Source organism: Tauraco erythrolophus, chromosome 18, assembly GCF_009769465.1.
Source record: "Tauraco erythrolophus isolate bTauEry1 chromosome 18, bTauEry1.pri, whole genome shotgun sequence".
Taxonomy (NCBI): Eukaryota; Metazoa; Chordata; class Aves; order Musophagiformes; family Musophagidae; genus Tauraco; species Tauraco erythrolophus.
The window spans coordinates 2457844-2479547 of record NC_141482.1 but is presented as its reverse complement, the minus strand read 5'-3'; the positions used below and the strand labels follow the sequence as shown (position 1 = coordinate 2479547).

The window sequence follows — 21704 nt, the reverse complement described above, 5'->3', positions numbered from 1 at the left end:
GCAGAACCAGGACTTTTCATCCACACAGAACAAAGAGTTTGATCCTCTTGGCCCTCTGCCTCATGGATGGGGTAAGACTGACTTGAAAGTGTTCTGTAATGCAGTGTAATTACACATTAAAGCATACTTCTGCCAAATTATTTTGTTAGCTGTTCTAGGCTGGTTTTTGAGAATGAAAATCTGTATTAAAAATCTTTTAAAATTAAATCTAATCAGCTGTGCTGTTTGTTAAAACAGAGTCCTGACAAGGATGTGCAGTTTCAAAGTAGATTAGAAATGATAAAGTATTCTGGTTTACCCCCTGTAACTATCATAATAGCTTCTTTCACACCATCATCCTTTTTTTACCACTTTCCTTAGGCAGGATTCCCCGCCCCCCCATCCTGTTCCTGCCAAATCAGACTTCAAATCCCCTCTAAATAAGATTGCCTAACTCCCTCTCCAAGCCAATTATTGGACAGTTTTGTTGGTCTGAAAATGTTTTTTTATAGTGACAGCTGACCACTTCTTGACTTGCCCCTCTCCCTGGAATAAATTTGGTTTTGTACTTTACAGGGTTTACAATTTACAGTTAATATAACTGAGGGGGGTGTGCAAAAATGCAAGTGTGAAACTGATTTCTCATGGGACTATCATGCAGATACAAGAATTCAAGTCTCATGATACATAGGCAAAGTTCTCCAAATTGAGTAATTTTAAAGCAAATAATTACTTGGCAGAGTTAGACCTGGATTTTTGGCTTGTCTGTTTTTCAAACATTTGGATTTTTAGTTCTGGTATGGATGCAATTTCTTGCCATAAAATTGTTGTTCCCCACACATGTGGTTTGTTGCCTTGCATATATAACATTTCAAAGGAAGTTCTTTAGGCTGGCATCGCTCAGGAAACAACAAAACTGAGTTTCCACATCGTGTTGAATTCTGCTGTCAATGTAACTCTTGCAGACAAGTGTCTGCTTCCAGACTTTCTCTATTAAAGCTGTGGTAGTCAGATCTTGGCCAGTTTTTGTAATTTGTATTCTATATTCTGAATTTCTCTTGCAACACTAAATAACAAATGTAGAAAGAGCTGCAGTGTTGTACAGAAGACCAAGCCAGGGCATTTATCATAAACTTTGTTCGATCGTGGGCATACACTGAGCTATCCGAGAGAAAATATAAATGTATTTTCTTGGAAACTGCAAGGATCATTTTTGAGTCCCTGCTTATAATTTTGAGTATGAAGTCCTTGTACTTTCTTGATACTTGTGTGTACATCTGTTCCCTGTTTGTGTTTACTGCCTATATTGCTTGTAGGGTATGTCACAATAATCAACGCAGCTGGAATTTCCTGTGGAGAAAACACCTTACCTTTTTTTCTTTCCCAATTAATTTTTTCCTGTAATTGAAAAATAAATAGCGTATTGAAGGATCTTAAGGTGGAATTTTCAACTTCATCAACACTTTAATCCACATAGATTTTTAACTTGCAAAAATACTGAAAAACCTCTTTTAGAAGTGCCAAGAGTAGGCCCAGTAGATCTAGTGAAGGTGGATCTGCTGTGGTGAGCTACTTCCTTCACAAAAATGTTTATATTGTTTTTGTGGTGCCCAGAATCTCTCTCGCGGTCAGGATTGTTGATACAAGCAGTGCAGGCGGAGATAGCTGAAGAACTGAGATGTAAAGAGCTCAGCTGTGAACACCATTAAGTGCAGCTTTGGCTGGGGTAGGTGGTGGTACAGTTTGGTGTGACTGCGAGCACGCAGCAGTGCTCAGACAGGTTTCTGTTTGAATAGCCTGTCATGGCATAACATCAAACAAAGGGAAAAGGTGTCCAGTCGAAGGAAGGACAGAGAAACCTGAAGACTGTAGAGGCAGTGGCAGGGCCTGTTGATTGGATTTATGTATTTGTTTGGTTTATTTGATGTCCTCTCAGCAATGCATTAAGCAGGCGTTGAAATGTTTTTCCTTTCACATCTTTTCAGAAAAGAGAACTGACAGTAATGGCAGAGTGTATTTTGTCAACCACAACACACGAATCACTCAGTGGGAAGATCCCAGGAGTCAGGGGTAAGACATCAGTCGCAACTTTGTGTAAATCTGTGATGGAAATGTAGCAAAGCCGTGAGAGTGAGAGCTGGGGAATGCTGCCCACGGCTGAAACACCGACTGTCCTACACAGACCTCAGAAAGTCTGTTAAAATGCTGAAAGCTACTAGCCCAAATGGAAACTGTCAAAAGATCACTTAGTAATAGCACACTTACCAGGAAAGTCTTGGTCAGCAGCAGTAAGTTCATTCCCCAGAACAGCTCCTACTCTTTTTATAAGACATGTACGTCTAAACATTCGTATCACTGGAGGAGGGGGGGATTTCTTCCATACGGTGATGGGATAGTGCAGAGGATCCCAGATGAGAATCTGAGTGTTTCTTAGACAGTCAATAGCTAAGAGACAGGAAGAGGAAAAACTTGGAAAAACTGCAGTACCCCTCCTCAAACCTTTAAAAAAAAATAGAGAACTCTAGGCACTACTAAAAGTAATGGAATGCTGTTATTTCACATTTTGGTCACTGACTTTTTGAGGTAGGGAATGTAGGCAGGAAATTGAGGGTAAAGGATGTTCAATCCCAACTCCTCCTTTTTAAGCTGAAAATTTCCATTTGATGGAGCAACTTCGTCTGTCCTCTGTAGACAAGGAGTAAGGGGAGAGGGAGTGGTGAAGCCTACTGTGTGTGGAGGAGCCAGAGATGACAACTTACCCATCCCAGTGATGTCTGCAGCACAGCAGCTGATGGTGTGGAGAACACTGTTACTCTTACTACAACCCAACAACCAAATGTGCTGGCTTCACCGTTAGAAACATGGTCCTACATTGTAGTTCTGTGGAGGGAAGTCACTCGGAGAGCACTTTGGAGTGACACTACTCAGGTCTTCAAAATGTATTGAGATCTATTTTTGTTCATACCAAAAGTTGGAAGTTGTCAAAAAATTATACAAGATCAGTACTTGCATTTGTCACTCTGAAACTCTCAAGTTTTTGGCTACTGTGATTACACATGAGGTACCAAAGCTACTTATTAAAATTATGTCAGTTTTTGAGTAAAAAACTAATGGTTAGAAGATAAAAGTCTGGTTTTTAAGTGGAGGAAACATTGATAAACCTTGCTTACATTTTTCCCTTAAGTTTCTATTTGCCATTGCTCCAGGTGGTGTAACCAAACGAGCTAATGTTTATTTGAACAGTCATTTTGGTGTAGTTGAGAGCTGACATGAAAACTGAAGAGGGAAAAAAAAGCAAAATAAATATTGAATGGAAAGTTCCTCAATCCGTAGTTTTTCTAGATCTGCCAAAAGTGTTACTGTCTCAGGCATTGTTCAGTTGACTTACCAGATATTTTCTTCTATCCATAGCCAATTAAATGAGAAACCCTTACCAGAGGGCTGGGAAATGCGATTTACTGTGGATGGTATTCCATATTTTGTGGATCACAATAGAAGAACCACTACATACATAGATCCCCGCACGGGCAAGTCTGCTCTGTAAGTGTTTTTAACGTTATACTAATTTTTCAAAAGCGAAGTTTAGCATGCATATATTTTGAAAGTTTTTTTTTTCCTCTCTGTATTCTTTTTATGCAGAAAGTTTTACATCTGGTAATGCTTCTTAATTTTCTGGTTTTTTTTCATCCACTGATAACTGCCTCTGCAGAAGGCAGTGTTTTGAACACTTTGGAATCTTTCTTGCTGAGTATTATGTAAGATTTGAGGGTGGTGGAGGAACTTCATCAGTATTGTTGATGACCAGGTCCCTTCCTTCCAGTTACTAGTCTTTCTTTTTAAAAGTACACTCAACCTTTTCTTTCTTTGATTTTTTTAGGAAGCAGAATGGAGTTAAAACTCTGCAGAATTTAACTCCCAACTTAAATTAACTGAATGTCATTCTGTCCTTATTGTTAGACTCTTTTTTACAGTTAATAAATAATCAGGTACTGTTTAAAAAGTATTGTGAATGCACTCCATGATTTACAAAGGAAGATTTTTTTTTTATAGTTTAAAACTGAGAAAATTACATCCTGAAATCAAAAAATGTGAATAAGAATCTCCCAGACAGATAGTTGTACAGCTGTATGGTTTAGTTGGCTAATACATTTACAGGCTTTTACTTAAATTATAAAACCACTTTTGAAATTAATTTTTTTTTCTCCTTTTGGTTCCAGAGACAATGGACCCCAGATAGCCTACGTGCGTGACTTCAAGGCAAAGGTTCATTATTTCAGATTCTGGTGTCAGGTACGGGTTCATTTCTTGGGAATATTTGTTCATGTTTTTGGTCTTTGCTTACATGCTTTAATGAACTTGTCAATGCCTTGCAAGTAAAGGTCATCAAACTACTTCTAAGGTTGAAGGTGACTTAAATTAGGAGAGAGTAAATACAGGACTTGTGTAAACTCATGTAAGCTTTAGAGCTAGTTAAGCTATGGCTTTAAAACTTTTTAGAATAAAAGGAAACATCAATTTAGTTTTTTTCTGAAGTGGTGGGTTTCAGAATAGTGTTTTCTTTCTGCTGTTAAGAAGGGAACATAGGGAGGCACAGTATTTTTATAGTTAATAGAAGATCTACTTTCTGCACAAAAACATACTTTTGGATGAAAATGCAGGGCATTTGACACAGGCCAGGCGTGTCTAAACACTGAAGAACATACCGTGTTGTACGTTAGCGTGCTCTAATATAATATCAAATTCCAGCATGTCAGACTTGGTCCTCTAAACTCTTATGTATTTCAAAAGATTAAGTAACTGGGTGTTTAGGAAAAAGTCTGAAGTTTAAATATTCCAGTTTTCAAGTGTCAATTAATTATCCTTTGAAAAATAGCAGAGACTAGCCTAATTTTTCACTTTGAATTTTGTGCAGAATAACCTAAATTTTCTAATTTTTTTATTAAAATCTTGGATAGAATGCCTTGCTGACTTAGAGTATGCTATTGATCTTAATGTTTTCCAGTGTCTTCCAAGAGTATCTGAACCTGTTCTAAGCAGTATCTAGAGACATGTAGACCTCACTGTTGATATCGATATTGGAAGCAGTTTGTTCCTGGAGTATACTATAATTGAAATATCTTGATTACTAGGTTTGTTTTATATGGATCAGAGAAATTCAACTGTACATCTTGAAACAATATATACAACAAAAAATAGTCCAAACTCAGAAATTTTAAGTGATTGTACACTTCACCTCTAAAAAATTCCATTTCAGCAACTGGCAATGCCACAACACATAAAGATCACAGTGAGCAGAAAAACATTATTTGAGGACTCATTTCAACAGGTATTGTATTAAAACGTGTTAGTAGTGGGCATGAAAAGTCAAGTTGAGTAAATGTGTTGTCACATGTCATTCTTGATCATTTGACATATTGCAAATGTTATTTTAAGTGACACTAACAAAAAAATACTAGTTTAATAGTTAGGATACATTCGTACTTACGTATTAAAAGATCATGCTAAAATGTGACATTCTGGCTCCAAAGACTGGTTCATCTGACAGAGAAGGTGATTTTTGTTATTTTTTAAAATTTTTTCTCAGAATTCTTTAAAATCTGAGTTCATTTTGAGGGGAGCGCTGTGGCAGAGCCGCTCCCCATTCTCAGGAAGTTTTCATGCTTACGTTTGTTGGCACGTTTTTCCTAACTGTGTTATATAAGCACGGGCTACGTACCAAAATAATATATTAAGTTGATCTTAGTCTGGGTGTTACAGGTCTTTAAATGAGTAATGAAATGGTTAAAAGAAAACAAAACTTACTAATTCTATTCAGATTATTGGTAGCAAAATTCTTGTTAATGTCTGTAGACCTAGACCATGGTTAAAATTTGTTCCTATACAATATTTTCAAGTGCTTTTGAATTTTACTTTTACTTTTTGAATGTTCGTTGTGGCAAGAAATCACTCTCTTGCTTGTTAAATCAAGCTGAAAGCAGCTCTTTATCACTCTAATAAGATACCTGGAAACAGGCTTGGAAGTGCATGGACCAGTTCCCCTTGGCAGGAGCTCCACTTGGCCACTTCTGTATTTTTCTGACTTAAAAGTAGCATGAGAAAATGCAGACCTTACCTGAGAAGACAGGAACTTTTAGCTTCCTCTGTCTCCAGCTGATTTTTTTAAATCTTCCTGTATGTCTTCAGACTTCATTTCATGTAGGAATTATGAGAGATGTGTCAAGCCAGGAAATTTGAACAAACAGAATAGTATGTTTTGGGACAAATATATTCTTAAATCCTTTATTGTTCAAATTAATTACAAACTGGCTTAGCAGAAGCAACAAATAGTGCAGTTGGCTACTCTTGGCTTTTGGAACAGTGATGTCTTCAAATAAAAGGGGTTAGAAAGGAACAAAATAAATCCTGTAACTGAAAGTTGGCTCCAGCCTTATTTCTAAAATGGCAATTGGTCCTTTTACAGTAGAAGTAATAAAATTCAAGTGTACTGGCAAGAATCAAGAGACAGCTCATGTAATTCTGTAAACATCAGCAAAGCTGGGGGTCCTTAGGAAACAGGGCGCCTTATCAGGGATTTAGATGACTTAATCACAAAGACCTGAGATAATTTTTTATACTCGTTAATCATTCATCATTTGCAGATATCTCCGTTGGGGTTATACTTTTTTTTTTTTTTTAATGACTACTACAGACACCAGGGAGAGACTTTAAAATGCAAATCTTGACCCAAATTCTGTGCCGCTCATTGCAAACAAAAACATAAGGTTCTTGGACACACGAAAGTGTTTTGTGAAGTTTCTTTATGTAAACCTCTGACAATTGACCAAGTCAGCATAATTATAAATTTGGTCATGGTATTAAAACCAGCATCAGTAAAGTTCCATACCGTCTGTGATTCTTCCTAACTTCTGAAAAACAGACCAGCTAGATTTTTATTATCCTCTTTAGGAGGTGAAGCTGTAAAATGAAAAAACATGTAACACATGTTTATTATTGTTTTGTTTCTAATTTATTTCTTTGAGTCCTTGATCATGGCTCTTCATTGCTCGTAACGGGGATACCATTCAGTAGGATATGGCTGCCCCATCCCTGGAAGCGTTCAAGGCCAGGTTGGATGGGGCTTTGGGCAACCTGGTGTAGTGGAAGGTGTCCCTGCCCATGGCAGGGGGGTTGGAACTAGATGGTCTTTGAGGTCCCTTCCAACCCAAACCGTTCTGTGATTCTGTATTTAATAAATACCAAATAACAGGCTCAAAGTGAGTAAATACATTGGCTGGATTTCTGTACGTACTTACAGACAGGCTAAGTATCCCGAGTCTTTAATTTCAGAATTATTATTTCTTTTCCTTTACATCTTTATAATGTATGGAAATAGGTTTGCACTAACGCTTCAAGTTCCATGAGTGCTCCATAAGCAGGCACTTCACATACTCACAGTTCGAGTTATCGTCTGAATTATTAAATGCTATATTGCTTGATAGCAAAATAGTAATAAGTCTAGCCAGTGCTTATTGCTGTTTTTCTTAAAAAGAATTGATTGTTTTTCTTTTACCAAGATAATGAGCTTCAGCCCTCAGGATCTACGGAGACGTTTATGGGTTATCTTCCCTGGTGAAGAAGGCTTAGATTACGGAGGTGTTGCAAGGTAAACTAAACTGAAATAGCAAATAGTATCTTTTCCTGCAAGTTGTTGGTGTGAAGACTTTCCCAAAGTAGATAACTGCAGTGCTTTCAAAATAGTAGTGAAGTTTGTTCCTTATCTTTCCTCGGAATATCTTCCTTAAGATGAATGCATGTCTTAACTGTATAAAATTATTTTCAATTCGCATTAGGAATTGCTGTAATCATCTCAGTGACTGAGGAGAGGCAGTTTACTGAACTACAGTGAGCCTTGTGCACAACCGCCGATGTCAACGTAGAGGTCGATTGAAAAAGTGGATAGAAATCTGCTGTCCAGTTAAAAGTCTTTACTGGGCTGCAACCGAGACGTGCATATATTAATTAGCTTTCCCTAAACCCCTAAAGTTTAAATCAGTGTAGACTTCTAATCTGCTTGTTTAGGTAAGGATGTTTTTTATCCAGACCACTGACAGTTGTTCGTCATTGCAACTTTGCACGTTAATCCGTAATTTGCGTTAGTTTCGGTTTGGTTTCAGTTTGGTCCCAGTTTGGTCCAGCATACTTCCTGGGGAAGAAGTCAGATTGGCTGCCTGTGTGCCAACAAGTCCCTAAGTCGACATGAGTTAGCTAAAGTAATTTTTAATTTATTTCGAAACGTGTTTTTATGGTTTTTGTGATTTCAGGGAGTGGTTCTTTCTGTTGTCCCATGAAGTTTTGAACCCAATGTACTGCCTGTTCGAATACGCAGGGAAGGATAACTACTGCTTACAGATAAACCCCGCCTCGTACATTAATCCAGACCACCTGAAATACTTCCGATTTATCGGGAGATTCATTGCCATGGTGAGTTCAAACGAAGAAAGAAGTTCTCTCATGTAATTTTCCTATAAAGAAATATCATCCCGTCAGATGGATAATTAAACAATTCATTTTTGCATCGAAACTGTTATCAAGTGACTGGATGTAACTCCTGTTGGTAGAAGTTAATTCAGCATGTTAGCAGTCATGATGTTCTAGGTTGTTTTAATTCTTTGACTGTCGGATTTCATCGGTACAGAGTACAGAATGTTGTCATATGAAGTATTCAATCATCCTTTGCATTATTTTGTCTGTTTTCATGTTCTTCAGGCTTTGTTCCATGGGAAATTTATTGACACTGGTTTCTCTCTGCCGTTCTATAAACGTATCCTAAACAAGCCAGTAGGACTCAAGGATTTAGAATCTGTTGACCCAGAGTTTTACAACTCTCTCATCTGGGTAAAGTGAGTTTGACTTGATTTTGTTCTTGAAATAGCAATACTATGGTTTTTTATTTTCACTTATGTCAGGAAGCAGGTGTAAATTTATTACTAGAAACCCCACTGGAAAGTAAAATGTATCAATTGCAGAGCAGTACTGGACTTTTTACTGTAATTGTAGATATACAAATAACAATTTGATCATGCAGAAGCCTTTCAGCTTCGTTGAATGTTCTGCACAGCACCTTGCATTCCCTTTTTGCTGTTTTTTAATAAATCTAGCTAGACAATATGCAGATGGGGCAGTCTTGAACACTTACAAGTAAAATGACTTGAGTAAATATCACTGAAACTTTTCAGATAACTGACTAAAAGAAATCAGCTAAAATACCTTCAATGTTTCTCTAGTACCTGGTTTAGTTAGAAAACATAAAAAGTTTAGTGCTACAATAATGTGAAGTTAACAAATGTGGTTTATTATTTACTAATACATAATTCTTCTGTTAGTCATACCTGAAATTTGACTTAAAGGTTAACGTTGAAGATGTAATGCTTGAAATAAGTTAATGCTCATGCATTTTTCCAGCTGTCCTTGTTTTTTTGCTCCAAGCTGAATGATTCAAGACCGTTCCTACATAGAGTCTTCCATGTGTGCATTGTCACTCATCTGTCTATTCTGCATTCATACTCGTGCTGAGTCCTTCTCCACTCCTTTGCAGATTCCTCTCCCGAGAGCAGCAAGTAAAAAGGATCTGGAGTTTGTAGGCCATAATTATGCTGGAATTATGTGTTAAAAATTTTTAAGAAATAATTTTTAAAACCCCTTAGATCTAAAGCATCGTAATTCTGTGCTTACTTTATAACAGCAGTACTCCAGGGTGTTGTAGTCCATGGTCGATGGGCACCATTTGTTTCAGTAACACAGGTGATTTTCTTTTCCTAACAGTTTTAAAAAAAAAAATTAGTAGGGAAAGACAAAGACAAATTCAGGTTTTTTTTTTACTTCTGCTATAGTAAAAACAATTTAGCAGAAAAATTAGTCTTTTTTATGTGACTAGAGAGATAAAACATTTTACTTAATAATCATACAAAACCAGAATAGTTTTCAAAATGCTTTGAGAAATTAATAAAAGATGTGGGGATAGACTGGTTTGTAAGATGCCTGAATAAATACAAAATACAAGATTGTAATTTCCTGCAATTGTCAATCTTGGAAGCATTATCTTGACTAACGAGGAGGGAGGAAAGTGGCTTTATGAGATGTTTACAGATTGAGATAGGAATTTTGATTTGGTTTTCGAAGAACAGTATGTTCCATACCCGATGTTTGTGCTGCTAAAAGGTGTAGTGAGTTAAAATCCCATTAGAAAAACCTAAAATAGTTGCTATTTGAGTAAAAATGCCATGACATTGAGACCTGAAAGCGAAGAAAAAAGTCTCAAAGCTGTAAGTCCTGATTTCTGCAATTAAGGAATCCAGTTACCTGCTTTGTAGTCAGAAAATGTATGTGTATTTGTTTAAAAGGGCACTTTTTAGTCATCTTGTGACTCGCTGAGTTTTGGAGACCAAGCAAATATAATACTGAAAAAAGTGAGTTATGGGGGAGAAATTTACATTAAATTGGGGGAGAGGCTATTACTGGTGTATGATTTTCTGACTACATGTGACGAGTCGCACATATAACAACGTTTACCCTATGAGCAGTATCAATCCGTTAGTATTTTGTGGAAAGTCTGCAGTAAAAGGGTGTTATTTTAAGCCGTTATCTGGAGACATAGTGGCATCTTTGTGTTTGTGTGTGTAGCACACACAAGCAGGTCACTTCTCACGTTTCAAGGCAATGGGTTTTCTTTATGACACCCAGTAATTGCAGGAGCTTTCAGTGCTGCTCGGGTGCCTTTCATTTATTCTATTTTTCATTTATTCTATTTACATTTATTCTATGTTCTATTCTGGTGCCCGTGTAATTTATAATGGTCTAAAAGAGGGTGCAGAGGGTTCTGGATGTCCATATGAGGCTGCTTGTCCATGGCAATAAGTGGAGACTTGTCATAGACATGGCAAAGTACTTTTTCCTCTCAATTCCAAGTATGCAGCGTTGCCAGATTCCACCCAGTGGATTGTTGATGTGAAATTTCCAGGACTGAATTCTTGGATACCAGCAGTCCCTAATGAAAGATTTTGTCAAAAAGAGGAGAAGGCTGCATCTGTAGTAAGGAACTAGAAAACTCAGAACGTACTGTCAAGAACATCTCGGACGTCTTACTCTGTATGTGAGGGTTTCAAATGACTAAGCTGTGATGGTTACATATGCTTTTCTTCATCTGCATTCAGTGTTTGATTTTTGGGGTTTTTTTCAGTCTGTCATCCCTGTTCTCCCCCCCCCCCCCCCCCCCCCCCCCCGTTTTTTTAACACAGAAGAAAGCAATGAGGAAGCTTAAGGCTGTAACGAGAACTTTTCTGAAGGCTGTCTCTAGAGAAAATACTACCCAAATATCAGTAGCAATTTCTGTAGTGGTGGAGAAGCCTTCTAGGTGGGAGTCCAAAAAAGACTTTGCCCTTTTGAAAAAACACTTAAGGATGTGAAAATTCTGGAGAAAGACCTTCAGACCTCTGAGGGGTGCACACTGACCTCTAAGTACAGAGACCCCAGCTTCAGGTTTCGTGTAGTTGAGCCTGCTTAGCTGCAATGCTGATGAAGTTATCTTCCAAGGAAATGACTGCAAATTGTAGGGAAAAAAAGTCATCTCTGTCAGGGTAGACACAGTTTTGTTCCTCATCAAAAAAGCTTTCCAGGAAGCTTTCAGTAGTTTTGAATTTCTTGGTGCTTCTCCTATCATCTTTCTCATTCCTACAATTTTGAAAACGTCACAATCATTCAGTTTGGAAGGAGTCCTCTAGAGGTCACCTAGCCAAACCTCTGCTCAAACTGAGCTAGAGCAGGTATCTTTCATCTTAAAAGGAAGAGGTGATTTTATTTCATGTCCATCCATTTGAAGCCTTGCCTCCTCATCTGAGATTTCCTGCAGTATCGTGTATTTTGGAAAGCTCCAAGTTCAGAAGCACCGGTGCACCATGGTGCTGGATAAACCACAGCCATGTTTTCAAGACTGACACTTCTGTGTTACAGTTCAGGACAAATATCTTGATTTTGCACTTTATTTGGGAGGAAAATGATCATCAAAACCTCTGCATGTGCAGGTGGTTCTTCGCTTTACAGAACCACGTATCAACATGTAAATTACCTGTGATTCTCTTGGCTATTAACACCTGTAAGGAGAACAGAGTTTGTTTGAGCAACGTTTGTTGGCTGCAGATCCTTCCTATGTTGAAATTTCTCAGAGAATTCCTCTTTAGCAGGAGTATTAGTACTGTGTTAACTTAGGAGCTTGGGACATTTAGGATCTGCTTACAAGTCCCATGAGGCTTCGGGCAACTTGGTGTAGTGGAAGGTGTCCCTGCCCATGGCAGGGGGGTTGGAACTGGATGATCTTTGAGGTCCCTTCCAACCCAAACCATTCTGTGATTCTATGATTCCTTAAGCATGCAAAGTCTTTGGTAGTTGCTTCTGAGCTGCTGTTACCTGACAAAGTGGCAGCTGTGTTTTAACACAGCCCTTACATCACCTGTTAGCAGAAGCAATCGTGCAATGAAACACCCAAAAATGTCATTATTTGAAAAGTTTCTGTGTACCACAGATGTTCTGCAGATCACAGCCAGTGGGTGCTTTGTCAGCTTTGTGATTGCTAAATTTAAGGGTACAACTAATGAAAAATGCCTGTTCAGGAGTACAATTCATGTATGTGCGGTGGTAATATGAGGCCGTACTTCTTGCAAAATCATAATTATTACTTAAGGAACATTTCCTTATCTTAGTTATTTAGCTCCAAACCTTAAGGTTCTTCGTACCCATCTCCTCTACTGAGTACAAGGTCTTGACACAGTTATTTAAAATGATATTTTTTCCTTACAGGGAGAATGATATTGAAGAATGTGGCTTGGAAATGTTTTTCTCAGTTGATAAAGAAATTCTAGGTGAAATCAAAAGCCATGATTTGAAGCCAAATGGTAGCAACATTCTGGTCACAGAAGAAAACAAAGAAGAATACATTAGGTGAGAATAAATGAAGATTTTAAAATACTCTTATCTCCCCCATTTTCTTTCTTTAGTTCTGGCAAGAAAGGATTGTCAAACTGTATCATCTGAAGCAGTGTCGAAATTCTGTCTCTGAGTAACTGCTGCTGTTGGCAAGAAGGGGCAATTGTTTGGATATCATAATTTGAAAGAAAATATTGATAGAAATAAGTTTTTAAAATCCACAGTTAGCAGAGGTCTGTTTTTTTTCCTAGAGGTATTTAAGTTTAGCAGAACATCATGACAACACGCGAATGTCAATTATTTAATGAAATTTTTACGTGTGGTTATTATTGGAATTGTATTGCTTCATAGCCTCCTGATATTCTACCCAGCTGTTTGCTTGGGTTTTTTTTAAACTTAAGAGCATTTTGGGATGCTTTTGTGATTATTCTTATTTTTTTAAAGATAATTGGGATTCCTACCACTTTTATCTGAACTGGTCTGTAGTACAATTAGGCCTTGGCATTTGTAACAGGATACGGTTCTGAATGATGTCATAAGTTCTGTCGTCATAAATGAAGGGTTATGTTGGCAGTACCAGGATGTTTTAAAGCAGTGGGTGAAGAGGAAAGGAGCCTAAGACCAAATAAAGAATTAAAAATGTGAACAGTGACCTGCTTTGTCCTGACATCTCCCCTTCTTCCAAATGTGCAGCAGTCCATAAGCTCTGCTCTAAGGTGTGAACTTCAACATAGCAGCTTGGAGGATGTGCTTGTGAAAAAAAACAAAACCAAAAAAAGTCACACATTGCAGGCACAAAATAAACTGAATCACAGCAGAATTTTCCTTTCTTTCTCGCAATGTGCTCTGTGAAGGCGTCTTTCTCGGAAAGGGGTGAGGGAGAAGGGAGTGGATTTTGGTTTCGTCACATGAGTAATCCAAAGACATTTCAGTGATTCACAGAAAAGGTGGTATTTGAAGGAGAGACATACTGGTGTTTTGCAGTTTTGCAAAGTATTAATATTGGGGTTGAAAATAGGGAGGATCTGCAGAAAACCATTCTCTTCTAGTTTCTAGGAACCCAGGGAGAGCTTGGATTCTGGTTTCACTCATATTCTTCTGTCTTATTTAAGCCCCCAAAGTTTCTAGGATTGAAATCAGAAAATAGCCATCTCTCCTGTAGACTCCAGTTCTCCTGACAGGTTAGGCTTGAATTCAGCATAATATCTGCTTCTCCCTGGGTTCAGGTTCTTCGGGTCTCCTGCCTGCTTTTCACCCTTTTATTAATGGAGAGTGGAGTTTCTGCCACAGAGCAAAGTTTCATGATTAACAGAAACAAATATGGAACTTTCCAAATGGACATAGTCGTTTCTTGGTAAGCTAGCAGTCCTACTTGTCTTCACCAGTACAACTTGACCTAGTTTTTACCTTTCATGGATAATGACTGAGATTTCTGGGGACAATGTTAGACAAATATAGCTCTGTGTTTTTCTTTCTGCGAACACCTAGGGACTGCTGTGCTCTCATTAATATAATCAGTGAACAGCCGCTGCCTCCTCTTCGAGTCTAAAATACTTTCCATAGCAGAATGGTTGGAAACACAGGGGTTTAACTTAAAGAAAAACCAAAATTGTTTGCACAGAGTAAAGGTTACTAATAAAGTTACGCAGTGCTCTATCCCCAGAACTTTCCAGACTTTCCATATTTTTTTTTTTTTAACTTAGCTTACAGTTCATCTCAAAATAGGCTAACAAAGACGTGGACTTGGGTTAGCACAGGCCATTTCAGTGATCTTTCTGTATCTTCTTTTACAGGCTAGTAGCGGAATGGAGGCTTTCCCGAGGTGTTGAGGAGCAGACACAGGCTTTCTTTGAAGGCTTCAACGAAATTCTGCCACAGCAGTATTTGCAGTATTTTGATGCTAAGGAACTGGAGGTAAAGGATTGTGTGGCTATTGCTAGATCCAGGTTGCTCACTCATGAAACACTTGAACTCCATCATTACGTCTGAAGAGCAGAACTCAGCAGGGCTGACAGCTCTTTCCCAACATAAGAAGGACATGGACCAGTTGGAGAGGGTCCAGAGGAGGGCCACGAAGATGATCCGAGGGCTGGAGCACCTTTCCTATGAGGACAGGCTGAAAGAGTTGGGGCTGTTCAGCCTGGAGAAGAGGAGGCTCCAGGGTGACCTTATAGCGGTCTTCCAGTACCTCAAGGGGGCCTACAAGAAAGATGGGGAGAGGCTGTTCAGGAGGACCTGTTGTGATAGGACAAGGGGTAATGGTTTTAAAATAGAGGGAGGTAGATTCAGGTTGGATATTAGGAAAAAATTTTTTACCATGAGAGTTGTAGAACACTGGAACAGGTTGCCCAGAGAGGTGGTGGATGCTCCATCCCTGGAGACGTTCAAGGCCCGGTTGGATGAGGCCCTGAGCAACCTGGAGATGTCCCTGTTCCTTGCAGGGGGGTTGGACTAGATGACCTTTGAAGGTCCCTTCCAGCCCTAACCATTCTATGATTCTATGATTCTATTGGGGATATGACAGAAACTTTATGGAGTTGTGTTTGATGAGTGTGTTTCCCTTCACTTTCCTGTTAGCAGCCTGCTTATGCGCTCCTAAAGGCTCAGATTCTGCCAGTAGAAATTTCTTATTGAATTGCTTTTGTCATCCCCAGCAGTTTGATTTGGCTGTGCTCAAAGAACGAGTCGTAGCTCGACAGAAAGGGAGATGAAACCAGCTACGCAGTGGGTGATAGCACACAGACTGGGCCAGGTTCTGGATGGGTTTGATCTCTCAAAATGACACTTCCTGAAGCATCCGTGCAATTTAGAGATGAAAACATAAAAACAAAACATCCTGTTCCTGGCAGGGCAATGATAAACTGTTCCTGGCTCGCGTGTCTAAATGCAAACAATTACTCCGTTTTTCGTGCCGGAGATGCTTTCTGTTTTGTGACCTCACCAAATGCACTCCATGAGCACTCATCATTCTTTCTAGAAGTTTTGGGTAAAGTTTAAAATTAAAACCAAGTATACTGTCATTGCAGATGCTTCTAAGCATGGGTGCAGTCGATGTTATATGTTGCTGTGTGGCAAGTCATAGAGGCAAAGTCATAACTTGTGTTTATTTCCCTCTTTCTCCCCTAAAGGTGCTTCTGTGTGGGATGCAAGAAATTGATCTGACTGACTGGCAGAGGCATACCATCTACCGGCACTACACCAGGACCAGCAGGCAGATAGTGTGGTTCTGGCAGGTTTGTAGGCTTGGTTTTCCTCTCAGACCAGCAGAAGTTAGAGAGCAGAGCTGCAGCTGCGTAAATAAGGGTCGGCATTATTGAACGGATCTTGTAGTGTGTAAAAGTAAATCGTTACTGCTAATCCAGCTCTTCCTAACAGTCATGTAGCTTGTTAATCTACGGGTGATGATGATGTGAATATCCAATCTGTGCCTAAATGTTTATTTCAATTATTATTTTTCAGTTTGTAAAAGAAATAGATAATGAGAAGAGAATGAGACTCTTGCAGTTTGTTACTGGAACATGCAGATTACCAGTGGGAGGATTTGCTGACCTCATGGGTATGCATTAATAATCCCTCTAATGCCTTAGGTAACTTTTTTAAAAGACTCGAGTTACATGTGTATGGACATCTTTAATGAATTTTATATGGAATGCTATTTTGTAAGTCCTGCACATACTTGAGCTATGATGGAAAAAAGAAGTGGAGGGAATGTTTTCTGTTGTCATAGTGAGTTTCAAAATCACTTCAAATGTATACATTTCGCCACATGCATGCATTGATCTAGGTAGAACTGTGCAGTGAAACAGATGTGTCTCTTTTTTGTGGGAGTGGTGGTAGCCTTGTCTTGTGTTTAAGCCCTTCGTGCTTCAGTTGTACTCTGTTGCCTACTGATACCAAGGTAGCTGGACCTATGCCTTGTTTTTTGGGATTTTTTACAGGGAGCAACGGACCCCAAAAATTTTGTATTGAAAAAGTTGGAAAGGAAAACTGGTTACCTAGAAGTCACACCTGGTGAGTGTGTAACAAATGAGAATATTACTGTTGTTCTGTTTTTGCCGAAAACAATCAACTTGGAGATTTTAGTAAATGGGTAAAATACTTAAATGGTTGAGACTGTGAGAAAGCAAACACCAAGTTACACCAATAAATATTCATAATGGGTTTTTTTGCTGGTTTAATTATTTTTCAGTACTGATTTTTTTTATTTTATTTTCAGTTTCAACCGCTTAGACCTTCCACCCTATAAGAATTATGAGCAGTTGAAGGAAAAGCTGTTGTTTGCAATTGAAGAAACAGAAGGATTTGGGCAAGAATAGCTAAAATTTGCACCTTGAAGAATGTGAACTCAACGCGATGTATGTTCTTCACTTCTTCTGCTTGTTGCACACTTCGTTGTAAAGTAGACTTGACTCGGATTTATTTAACAATACTAATGTGTAAGTAAATGGAAGTTATCCTGAGGTTTTATCCACATTAACTCTGGATTTCTACTGAGCACTTTCAGAAATCAAATGAGCAATCAGATATGGCTACAAGTGAATTACGACCTACGTAGAGGTTTAATACAGCTTTGGGCTCTGCTTTGTTTTACCATTCATTAATTAGAATGTATCCTTAATGACTGACAGATTTTAACAATAGTTTTGTCTTTCCTTTTTTAGTAGCATTTTTTGCTACTGATGCACTGGGAAGTTCATTGGTAGCTGCAATGCTGCAGCATCATCATAAGCCTCTTTGCAGCAGCGTTCCCAGAGCCACCGTGTCACCATCCGCTGCGTGCCGTGAGCAATTTCATTACCTAAGCTCTTTTTTCTAACTCAAGTGTGGCCAGACTGGTTTTTTGGCCAGACTGTTTTTTTTTTTTTTCCCCTGCCTGGAGTCTGCTCACACGCCAGCTGGACTCAAGCTGCTGTTCAGGGGATGTCAAACTGCGGCACAAATCCAGGGCAGAGCTTTGCTTTGCTTTTTTCCTCATCTTGCTAATTTCTGCAAAACGGACACCCGCCCAAAGTTGTTGCAACGTTTCTGCGTGCCCTCAGAAAAATTCTGGTCTTTTTCTGTGCAACGCATTAAACTTTTAAATCAATATTAACACTGTGGTACTTCACTTGTTTTGCAAAAGACAAGGCCACCTGGGATTGCACTGATTCCATGTAGATCCCTGTTTGCAGACTGATGTTTCTTGTCAAAAGTGTTCATGGACATGATTCTCAGTGTTATTCTTACATGTTGCAGTCAGTTTGCTCGGAAGACTTTACTGGGTTCTCAGGACGAGGTACAAAACAACTGGATTCAGAAAATGATAATACTTAATGTTTTTGCTGACGAACCGATACGCGATACTGGCTGAGGCTAAGAGGATTAGCAAGTCCAGACACAAGTGACAGACTTCTGAAAGGCTGGGGCATCAGCAAATAGTTCTATAAAGACTGAAACTAAAGTTTTTAGGGGAGTTTTCTAAGCTAATTCACCCTAAGCAGCTTCCAGCTAGTGATTTTTGTAGTGAGTTCCTATCGGATTAGTAACATCTTTTACTTCCTTTTAGAATCTGTTCATACTCAGTTCTCTTCTGGTTTACAGTAACATTTTGCATTTTACTGCTCCTTTAGACTGAATGCACTTTTTGGGTAGGGTCGGCTCCTCCCTGTCTGAAGGGAGGAGAGCAAACTCCAACGAGATGAGCTGTTGGCCACAGTGAGACGTGGCCCTTGAAACAGCCTGTAGCACATCTGAAAGCATAGCTGCAGCTCAAAACTCCTCAAAACAGCAGTTTTTCAGAGGCTTCTAGATGTCAGGCTGACACAGGACAGTGGGAGACTGTAAAACTGCACTTCCAGTCTGGAAAAGAGTATTTCTTTCCTGCCTGCCTAAACTGTAAGAGGGAAAAACTGATTCAGGCGTAAGAAGAACCAAGACACTACAGTTTCTCTCTGACTCAAAGAGTTTTTCAGGTCATATAAAGTGCTGCGTGCTCATGGGAAGGCAGAAGGATCAGACCTTAGAGGGAATAGCTCTCTTGTCGTGCATATTCCAAGAAAGGCCTGGAAAAGAGTTTCTGATGATACAGAAACGACCGTCTTTTACAGTTTCATTGATGGTGAGAACTAACCTGACTTCCTGGCTGTACTAGGAGGAAAATCTGCCAACTTCAAAACATTTGATGGATATATTCCAGGACACAGCTCATGAGGAGAAAAAAAAGCCTTATAAATATTTTCTGTTTATATTAATTCTTACAACGAAATGTAGTTATCTAACATATTTACGGGAGAGATTAAATTAAGCGAGATAATGCAAGATTAAGCTATGAAAAAATAGTCCGTGTTCTGCATAATGCTTTATGATTCATGTAGGGAACCTAGAAATATTGTTCATGTATAAATATCACCCAAAAGGCTTTCAGCCCTATATTTTTAAAATAAAGAATAGTTATAATTGAAATAGCCTTAGCCCTAGTTCTATAGGGTATGGCTGTTTAATATTTTTATGGTTGAAATGTTTAGTTCAGGAAAAAGGTAAATGCTTGTATATATTTTTGCAGTCCGGGATTCCACTTATTCCATTTTTCTTTCTTTAATTTAAACGGCATGTTTCTATGTCTTTTCTGCTGTATTAGGATGGGGGAAAGGGGGCTGGATATCCCAAGCACCAGATAATGATTTTAAAATACCGCAAATAAAGAATTCTTTGGGAGAAAAAACCAATCTGTGAAACATTGGGTTTGACCAAAATTTTTAAAAATCTGAAGCAACTTTTCTGTGTTCAATTGCCCATATTTCCGAAATCAGAGGTTGAGGTTAAGGTTACTGAGGCATTTTACTTGCTCAGCATTGTGAATGCTAACAATCCTGTTAATTTTTTACAGCGTGTTGTGTAGAAATAAAAAAGAATTAATATAAGCCACTGGTGCACTTTTCTGTTCTTTATGGGGATCTGGTGAAAACATGTGGATGAGCTCACAGCATCTGGTATCCCACATCAGAGGTGGTTACGAATTGAACTTGCAAGTAAGATTTTCAGCAGAGATTGAAGAATTTATCTCCCGCTACTTCAGCTCATTTAGCAGCCCGAGCCGCATAAATTCATAGTATGTCACAAATGTGTATTCATATGTAACAGCCAATTGATCCTAATTTTCAAGTATTAAAATAACTTTTATGTAGAATTTTGCCTTATGACATGAGGAAATTAAATGCTGAGCCGCTGATGTAAGAATTAACAAAGCCTTATTGTTCTGGGTAGCTCAGGAAACGTTAATACTCTCATGAAATGCACAGCAAACGCGTCCTGTCTTCATCTGATCTAGTGTGGAAGATTTTGGGTTTAATCCAGTTGCTTGTGTTTTTTTTTTTTTTAAAAAAAAAAAAGCTTTTTTGATTATTCTGAGAAAAGTAAAACAAAAAAATGCTTGTTTAATTTTTTTTTTTGTTTGCATTTTTATTACATGCTGCGCTGGATTTGTAATCTCAGCTCTTTCTGTTCTGTTGGTATCTCCAGCCCCCTTTTTGTGGTGTCTTTTAATTTTCCTCCAGAATCACTGTTTGTGTATATGTGCTCTAGTGAACTCGTACATGAACCGGGATCAGCAGCACTGGATTGTAAAATACTGTACTGAAATTCATTGTTGAGAGTTCCTTGCATTGTAATTTCAAATACTCAGGTAACTGTAACAGTATCTCAGTAAGTCAAATACTTTTATAAAACTACTTAAAGAGCTGGTAGTCTGGTCGTCATTCCTTCTCTCTTACGGAGCATCCACGTGCCAATAAATTTATTGTCTGTCTGCTCCTTTGGGGTGAGGGGTTAGGCTGCCTGGTGTCGTCCTTCTGGCAGAGTTCTTTAGGAGTGTTTCTTTCCTGAAACCTCTTCTACTTTCTTCTCCTGAAACCTTCTCTCAATCTCCTAATGAATTTCCAATGCAATCAACAATGGCAGCGTTTTTGATTGCACTGGAAATTCATTAGGAGATTGAGACTCAGCTGCCTTTGTGACCGGTTGGAAAGCACAGATAAAAAAATTCCTGAATTTTTAGTGCTCACGGCGCTGGGGACGCTGCTGGTCTGTTAGGAGTGGTGCTGAGGGAGATGGTCTGGAGAAAGGTTCTGCAGGAGCCACAGCTTTAACTCTTCCTTGTACCACTACTGCAGTGCTAACACAATGAGGTGTGACTCTCCAAGTTTGTGGTTTCTGTTTAGGAATGACAGGGTGACGGGAAGGAAGAGGAAAAAGCTCGAGATGAGACCGACCAGCCTTGTAGTTACCCTGATGCTCCTCCTCCTTGAATGGAGAAGTGTTATTTACATTCTCCCTGGCATCAGGAACTGCTCCTGATGGCCATGACCTTTCAAAGAGAATCAAAACGGGCTTCACAGGGACATTGGCCAGTGCCCTCAGCGCTCACGGGTCCATCCCGTCAGGTCTCGTGCTTGTTGATGGCCAGGTTCTTCAAACATTCCCTAAACTGATCCTCCTCCGCTGAGGATAATCCTCCTTGCTGCAGACCTTCCCACTAGGTTTTCACTGTGCTTGCTTTCCCAGATGTTCACACAGCCTTGATTAATACAGTTTTGTTAGTAGCAGCACATCCCAAGTGCGCTTTTCTGTGCCAAATAAATACATGCAATGATAATTGCCTTTTTTCTGGAGCAGAGGAGGTTAGTTTTGAGTTGCTTCCTCCATGGAAGTGGATGAAACACGTCAATGGGATGAAATCACTTAAAAGCATGCTAGTAAGTTGTGTAAACCCAACACCTGGCACTGCTTTGGCTAGT

At 38.9% G+C, this 21704-nt stretch overlaps 1 protein-coding gene across 1 annotated transcript in view; it reads left to right on the top strand.

The window, feature by feature from the left end:
- The window catches only part of ITCH (itchy E3 ubiquitin protein ligase), a 66972-nt gene extending 46318 nt beyond the window's left edge, over window positions 1-20654 (top strand). The window contains exons 11-24 of the mRNA XM_086622653.1: window positions 5-71; window positions 1965-2049; window positions 3391-3519; window positions 4197-4269; window positions 5234-5305; window positions 7533-7621; window positions 8280-8439; window positions 8725-8858; window positions 12808-12948; window positions 14727-14847; window positions 16062-16166; window positions 16393-16489; window positions 16872-16944; window positions 17150-20654. Of these exons, the coding sequence (XP_086478779.1) occupies window positions 5-71; window positions 1965-2049; window positions 3391-3519; window positions 4197-4269; window positions 5234-5305; window positions 7533-7621; window positions 8280-8439; window positions 8725-8858; window positions 12808-12948; window positions 14727-14847; window positions 16062-16166; window positions 16393-16489; window positions 16872-16944; window positions 17150-17249 (1446 nt within the window). The 3' untranslated portion in view covers window positions 17250-20654. The remainder of the gene's footprint in view (window positions 1-4; window positions 72-1964; window positions 2050-3390; window positions 3520-4196; window positions 4270-5233; window positions 5306-7532; window positions 7622-8279; window positions 8440-8724; window positions 8859-12807; window positions 12949-14726; window positions 14848-16061; window positions 16167-16392; window positions 16490-16871; window positions 16945-17149) is intronic.
- Window positions 20655-21704: the final 1050 nt, after the last annotated feature.